Source organism: Procambarus clarkii, chromosome 10, assembly GCF_040958095.1.
Source record: "Procambarus clarkii isolate CNS0578487 chromosome 10, FALCON_Pclarkii_2.0, whole genome shotgun sequence".
In the NCBI taxonomy this organism is placed as follows: domain Eukaryota; kingdom Metazoa; phylum Arthropoda; class Malacostraca; order Decapoda; family Cambaridae; genus Procambarus; species Procambarus clarkii.
Window position 1 is genome coordinate 15,410,859 of NC_091159.1, and position 7,783 is coordinate 15,418,641.

A 7,783-nucleotide genomic window follows, 5' to 3' on the forward strand; every position below is an offset into this window, starting at 1 on the left:
CAAGAACCATCGACAACGAGAAATGATCTTCATTTTTCTGAAATTAGTTTTTGAATTAGAATTTATTAATAAAGATCTTGAATTTGAATCTGAATTTATTAATCTATATTTGTTTACATGTAAGCGAATGAGTTTTATGATTATGTAGTAAATTTTCCAACAATAGACGTTAAGCAAATGGGTAGATACGACGAAGCTTCTATTATATCTACCAAACCAGGTAACTCAATAGTCAGACGGGAGACATCTCCCGTCACGCAGGGTGCAGTCGCACCTCCACAGATCTCCAGTATCATCTACTGATACTGGTAGTGGCTCAAAAGGGCCACCACTTACGGACTATTCATGCCCGTGCCACCTTTTGGGTGGCTTAATCTTCATCAATCAATCATCAGCTCGACAGTACTACTGCTATATAGTACACAAGACACACACACTCTCTCACTCTCTCGGTGGGTTTTAATCCTGCTTTGCACATTAAATCTGACTATGTACTCTCTAGCAGCCGACAATATGGCGTTATGTCGATCGTTAGAGGAACAGAGGCGGAGGAGAACAGTTACAGTTCAGTTTATTATATCAAACACACTCTCTATTATATCTACCAAAGTAATTCATATATATGTCTAGCCAACCCTTGAAAGAATCCATCTATCCCGCGTCTATGATGTTTTCTGGTAATTTGATCCACAAAAATTAACAACCCATGATTCAAAACACAAGAATTCCAGGAACGATTAAACCACTAACTACCCAGGTCTTTCCCATGTCTAAACTCGTCCAGTTTATGCCCATTATTTTGAGTTCTAATGTCCTTAAGGAAAATTGATTATAACAAATTAGGTTTTAATTATCGTAATATTGTATGAGAGAGGCTGCTGACTTATGGAACAAATCATATTATACGATCCCATATAATAAACGATCCCATATAATAAACGATCCCATATAATAAACGATCCCATATAATAAACGATCCCATATAATAAACGATCCCATATAATAAACGATCCCATATAATAAACGATCCCATATAATAAACCATCCCATATAATAAACGATCCCATATAATAAATGATCCCATATAATAAACGATCCCACGTCTATTATACTGGATGGTATAATGGGCATGGGATGGCGGGATTGTTGTTGTTGTTGTTTCAGATTTAGCTACTCAGAACAAAATGTCCAAGTAGCACTACAGTGAACCCGTAGTTGAGTTCGGTTATTCGCGATAACCTTGTTACTGTGATATTTGGGTCAAAGTTTTAAATAGAGGTGGGGGGGTTTCCTCCATTTCACCCGTTTCTTTTTCGCTTCTGTTTTAGCGCACAGGTTTTAGTTTTGTTTTAAACACAATATCTTGGTGGCGGATGTAGATGCAGTGTTCACTAGTGTGTCCCATTCTTCAACTGCTTTTCCAACAATTATAGTCGCTGTGGATTTTGCATCTAATGCAGCTGCTCTTGTTGGATGAATGTTGAGTTTGATGCGCAGGGCTTCAGTCGCTTCACATTCCGGTAAGTAATGCAGTAATGGCGCCTCTGCTTCTGTTCCACAGACATGACATTGTTTAACTATTGGGTTTATTGCCTCCCAGCAGCACTTGTAACCAAGTCTGAGTCTGTGTATGACTACTGTAAATGTCTCTGGATATCCTTTTGCCAGCCTTGAAAGAGTAGTAACCAGTGGCTTGTTCGTACCACATCGCAGTGGATCGTCCTTCCGCTACTTTGGCTCTGTGGCGACTTTTCATAGTTGGGAGTATTATCTTCTTGATTTGCTCCTTAATCTGTGAAAAACTTGGAGGTATTTTAACCTGTACAACAGGTAGAACAGTGGCAGAGCGTGCAGAGATCCTTTACTGCTAAAATCCACTCAGTAAAACATCTAAGCTACTGGGACAGAGTAAAATGCCAAAATCTTTATTATCTTGAGCGCAGGCGGGAGAGATACATAATAATTTTCACGTGGAAAATAATAGAGGGGCTGGTCCCAAACCTGCACACAGAAATAACACCACATGAGACCAGGAGGCATGGCAGGATGTGCAGAATACCCAGTTGAAAAGCAGAGGTGCAATAGGGACTCTGAGAGAGAACTCTATCAACATCAGAGGCCCGAGACTGTTCAACACGCTTCCGCTACACATAAGCGGCATAACTAGCCGACCCCTCGCAGTGTTCAAGAGAAAACTCGATAAACACCTCCAAAGGATACTTGATCAACCAGGCTGTGACTCATATGTCAGACTGCGAGCAGCCGCGTCCAACAGCCTGGTTGACTAGTCCAACAACGAGGAGGCCTGGGCGATGACCAGGCCGCGGGGACGCAAAGCCCCGAAACCAACTCAAGGTACTCAAGGTGGCAGCTTTTGCTAGTGAGTCTGCCATTTCATTACCATCTTTGCCAGTTTGACTTGGTATTCAATTTAGGGTTATTGACAGCCCTAGATTGTGTGCTTCGTTTCCTATATGTAAGATTTCTGTGATGAGTTTTATATTATCTCTGTGCTGGCTGGATAACAATGCCTGGAACGAAGATTTAGAGTCGGTATGAATGATGACATCATGTAAATTATTCTCAATTGTATAGTTTATTGCCTCCTTCAGGGCATATAATTCTATTTGCAATGTTGAGCATCCACTATTCATGCTCCAGTAAGCTTCATGGTTGGTAGTGTAAACTGCTGCCCCAGCAGAACCTCTTTCTTGATCAACTGATCCGTCTGTGAAGATGTGAGTCGTTGTAGGTAGGTCTTGAGATGGTTTCCATTTGTCGTTCCATGATTGCTTTGAGCCTCTGCGAGTCACAAGCTGATTTTCTAGCCGGTGATCCTTCAATGATTATCTTTAGACTCGATTCTTCCCATGGAGGAGGATAATGAGATTGTTTCAAGGACAGGATATACAGTAGGAGAGGTGGAGGGTTTAGGAGAGGCGAGGGGGGGGGGGGCTATTTTGTGTTACATAAGGCGCCAAGATTGTTCAGCTTGACCACTGTTTTATTGACCATAGTCAATACCACCACCATGTCGGTCAACAAGACGTTCCTCCTCCTGCTGCTGCTCTCGGTCGACGCCCTGGCGGCTTACATGTCTATTTTCCGTCCGCGTGAGTTACTTTATCTGTATTTATTAAATTGTTGTTTATCTTTACATTTTTGTTTATCATTATAAACATTTCAGGATTTAGTAAACATGTTCTGGTTATTTTCGAATCTAATTTATATATATGAGAATCACTCTAGTGGTGACAATAGAAATGAGTAGAGTGGTAGAGTAGAGTTCCGATCTTGAGAGCACGGTAGATTGGTATTATGTTCCATTGCTATGTAGACCAGATACTCGTAAACATCAAACTTCAAATGCGGTATGACTGGAATAATTAATATATCGAGGTCTCTGGGTAAAGGTTCACCTTTACCCAGGGACCTTTACCAACGTCCTGAGTTACCCCTGGACGATGCTTCCATCTCTCTCTCCTGCTCCAAAGATTTTCTTAATTTTTGTTGTAAAGAACAAAAGAAGCGGATCTGTTGGCCCACACTGGGCGGTCCTCTTATGCATGTATCAAGACTATAATTAAAACGTGGGATTGTTGTCTTCTTTCCTGGGCTTTCATAATTCATATGATTTAATGTGTGTTGAGACCAACTGCTGACAGTTCTCCTCCCACACAGCTGCACATTCCGTGCGTCACTCCAAGTTCGCCTCCAGGGACCTCTCCAGCCAGAATTATGGCCGCTTCAGCAGGAGTTTTTCCGGATCCTACAATGTACAGCCGCCATACCCTTTTGAACAGGAGCCACTCTACCCTGTTGCACAGGAGCCACTCTACCCAGTTGCACAGGAGCCACTCTACCCAGTTGCACAGGAGCCACTCTACCCTGTTGCACAGGAGCCACTCTATCCTGCTACACAGGAACCACCCCACCCTGTTGAACAGGAGCCACTCTACCCTTTTGAACAGGAGCCACTCTACCCTTTTGAACAGGAGCCACTCTACCCTGTTGCACAGGAACCACCCTACCCTTTTGAACAGGAGCCACTCTACCCTGCTGCACAGGACCTGGTTTATCCTTCTGCTGAACTGCCGCTGTACTCTACTACTACCCAGGAGCCACTCAACCTTTCTACAAAGGAAGCTTTCAATTCTTCAAATACCCAGCCACTAATCCCAGAGTCAGACACGAGAGTTTTCAAGTCACCAGTTTCTAAGCATAAGGAAGTATTATCACTAATCAATGAATACGTTGGTGGACCCGCGTCCAGGAAGCCCCGATCCACACCTGAGTGGAGGATTCTGATGAAGGCGTTTGAGACCGTCTGGAGCAAGGAATGGATTACTACGTCGCTCGCTAGGTACGAGCCTTCGAAGGGGACCTGGGCGTACTTCTCCTGAACTGCTGTACGTACTCTTTTTTGTGTCCTCTCTCTCAACATCGTACCAACTTTTTCTCCAACACGGGTCTTAGAAAGTGATACTTGGAGACTTCAAGAACCTGGACAGAATTCGCAGGAAATTTTTGATTTTTCAAATGGTTTAGCAAGCTTCCAAAAGGCAATATGGAACTTCTTGTCTCCTTTATAGAATGTGAAGATGGTGACATGTATTCAAAATGTGATAATCTCGGCACAGGTGTTGGAATCTTATCGTTACTAATCAATCTTCAGGTGTATACTTAACCCTGAAATTTTCTGCTGTACTTTTCAACTTAAATAAAATGTTGTAAAGATAATTCTGCCTCTTTTTATCTTTTAATTTGTCTCGTAATCTAGTTTAACCAAAACTAGATTTGTATATAAAAATCAATACATGTTGCTTAATTTAGAGACTGTACTTGTGGTCGGTCTCGAACCCATTGCTGATGTGACGATGTGCATTGAATTTTGTAACTAGCTCATCAAGACTGTAACTTGTTTGGCTAAATGAATTTAGGGGTTCAGTTCCTGGACCCATTATGAGTCTCTGTAACCCTCTCCACTATCACCCACTGGGTAGGTATGGGGTGCATAATAAATGAACTAAACTAGCGTGGGCAGCTTCGGTACAGTGCAGGTCTCAAGGCTGCCCTGTTATAACATTAACGAAAAGGAATAATTTCAAAAGAACATGAAAGCTTTATTAATAGAGAATATTGTTAAAGATTTGCTAACCCATTAGCAGCAGTTTCAAGTTATACCCAACAAACTCACCCAAATAATTGTCTAATCTACGCTTGCAATATTCGAGCGACTCCCACTTTGGGTTTCTCTTTGAGTGCTTTATCCCTATACTAGTAATTTCCTAAATTATTACTGCAACATTAATCCTGATTTATATCATTATTATTTAATTGTAACTTAATATATTCTGTAAACATCCCCACGTTCTTCATTGGTGGAAATACTTCTGTTCCTAAATAACAAATTAGCTCTCAGTTATCGAATATATGATACTTTGCAGATGTCATTAAAAGAGCGACAAATAACTTAAAACGAGATCAAAATCATTAAAACGGGGACTTTTGAGTTTAGGAATTTATAAGAGAATTCGAATTTACCAGCATAACAAGGTTTTATGTCCATGTTACAATTTATTTATCTTAGAACTTCATTCCTGGTAAGCAGTAACTTAAGAAAATTCTTCAGTTATTCGTAAATTGTAGTTACGTTATCTTTTCTCCGTTTTAAGTAAATTTCAATATAATTTTCTAACAGTCAGAAGGATCTCGCTCTCCATTATTGATAGAGATTTCTGCGTTACTGACTGATGGATCTGATGCTAAAATATCAGACAGAAGGTGCAGGCGTCCACTCAGATAATAAACAGGTGCAGGCGTCCACTCAGATAATAAACAGGTGCAGGCTGCCACTCAGATAATAAACAGGTGCAGGCTGCCACTCAGATAATAAACAGGTGCAGGCTGCCACTCAGATAAACAGATTCAGTGTGGCGTTACAATGCATACATAATGTGTTGAGGGGATTAAGAAATTCACATGTACTAAAGCATCGTGCACTTTATTGTTCTCAAGATAAGCGTTAAGAAACAAAATACCTGAATCATTGACATTTAATGAAATTAAACTATAAAGTGATATGAGGACCCCTGGAAGGATGCAGATACAGATTTGGGTGAGAGCAGAAACCTGTCTTCTCCTGTAGCAGGTTTCTGTTTATGTAAGAAGAAACCCGTCTAACCTTATTACTGTTTACTAGGGAACATTTCCAGATGTAGAGACGGGTGTGTTTACCAGCACAGCGGCGACGGAGACGTTTACTGTGTATTATTCTGGGTCTTTACTAAGGCTGGATTCACAGGTCTCACAGGTAGTCGAAACCAAAGGGATCGTAGCCATAGGAGTAGTAAGGCGAGTACCCGTAGCTGCCAAAGGGACGGTAAGCATAGGGGCGGTAGCCAGTGTAATCGATGTCAAACACATCGACATAGTCAAAGAAGGTTCGTTTATGGGTCCCAGGTTCTGCAAGAGAGATGAAATATTGAATGATAATAACAATGACAAGAATATTATGTATTTAATAATTCATAACAAAATGCTACTTAAGGGTATAAGATTAAAAAAACCGAAGAGCAATTGACCTTGCAAGGCAGTTCCTATTCATATCGTCCATCTCGCTCATACATATCTAACTTACACTTGGAACAATCATGTTCTCGTTATTCTTCCACTTTTTGGTGAAAATAAACTAATTTTTTTTTGTGCAGATGATGAGTCACAATAACGTGGCTAAAGAATGTTGACCAGACCACACACTAGAAGGTGTTGACCAAACCACACACTAGAAGATCAAAAGACGACGACGTTTCGGTCCGTCCTGGACCATTATCAAGTCGATTGTGGACCAATCGACTTGATAATCCTGGACTATTGTCAATTTTTTTTTAATTTCATGGGATAAATTCCTAATGCCTGTCTCTAAACCAGAATATGCGTAAGAGAGAGACAATCTACATGAGAGGCGGAGACATGCTCAACATATATTAGTGAACGCATAAACGCATGCAGAATTGTATGTGTTTCTGATAACAACTTACCTGAAGAGTTAACGAGCTGCGGTAACAAGGGTCCGCTTGTGGAGTAATCAGAACCATCGTCCACAGAACCGTCGTCCTTAGAACCATCGTCCACAGAACTATCGTCCTTAGAACCCTCTTCTACAGAGTCGTCGTCCTTAGAATCGTCCTCCTCAGGCTTGCCCTTAGAGCGACTATCCACGTCGTCTCCGGGGTCTTTGATGTTCTCAAGGGCGTCTTCCGTCTGGTTGTGAGAGATAATTTGTTTTTCCCGATTACCGATGCTCACGTTTTCTTGGTTCGTGTTGACGGTGAGAGTACTGCGTTCCTCCAGTGTGTAAGACAGCGTGTTGTTTGATCCCAGGTTTGCAGGAGGGATATCACCTTCGTTCAGGTTGTCATTTTTCACATCTTGCTTACCGGGGCTCTGAGCGTCGTCTTGATTGCTGGGGCTCTGGGCGTCGTCCTGCTTGCCGTGTCTCTCAACATGTAAGCCGTGGGAATTCCCGGGGGAGTCGAGGTGGTCGGGGAAGGGGGCGGAAGCCACAAGGGAAGCCACCGTCAGCAGCAGCAGGAGACACGCCGTCAGGCAGGTCTTGGGTGACGGTGTGGCCATGGTTCCTGGTGGAGAAGTGATGACTGAACACACCTCCTTGTTTTTATATCATTGACTGACCTCTCCACTATACTCTGCTCTCTCCTTATCCAACCACCGTCTGCTCCCTCCCGCCATTATCTTGTTTACCAATCAACCAGACTCTCCC

General features: G+C 42.1%; 1 protein-coding gene across 1 annotated transcript; it reads right to left on the reverse strand.

Annotated features, from left to right (window-relative positions):
• Positions 1-5,987: 5,987 nt before the first annotated feature.
• Positions 5,988-7,783, reverse strand: LOC123773441 (germ cell nuclear acidic protein-like). Its single transcript, XM_045767212.2, has 2 exons — positions 7,041-7,783; positions 5,988-6,465 (listed from the first exon to the last, which is right to left on the reverse strand). Exons 1-2 carry the CDS (start codon positions 7,633-7,635, stop codon positions 6,308-6,310), a joined length of 753 nt encoding a protein of 250 aa, XP_045623168.2. The 5' UTR covers positions 7,636-7,783; the 3' UTR covers positions 5,988-6,307.

Excerpts from the sequence above, each read along its gene's own strand:
- LOC123773441 (XM_045767212.2), bottom strand. The coding sequence starts at position 7,635 with ATGGCCACACCGTCACCCAAGACCTGCCTGACGGCGTGTCTCCTGCTG. Across the intron at positions 6,466-7,040 it reads GCAGCTCGTTAACTCTTCAG|AACCTGGGACCCATAAACGA; the intron begins GTAAGTTGTTAT and ends TCTCTCTTGCAG.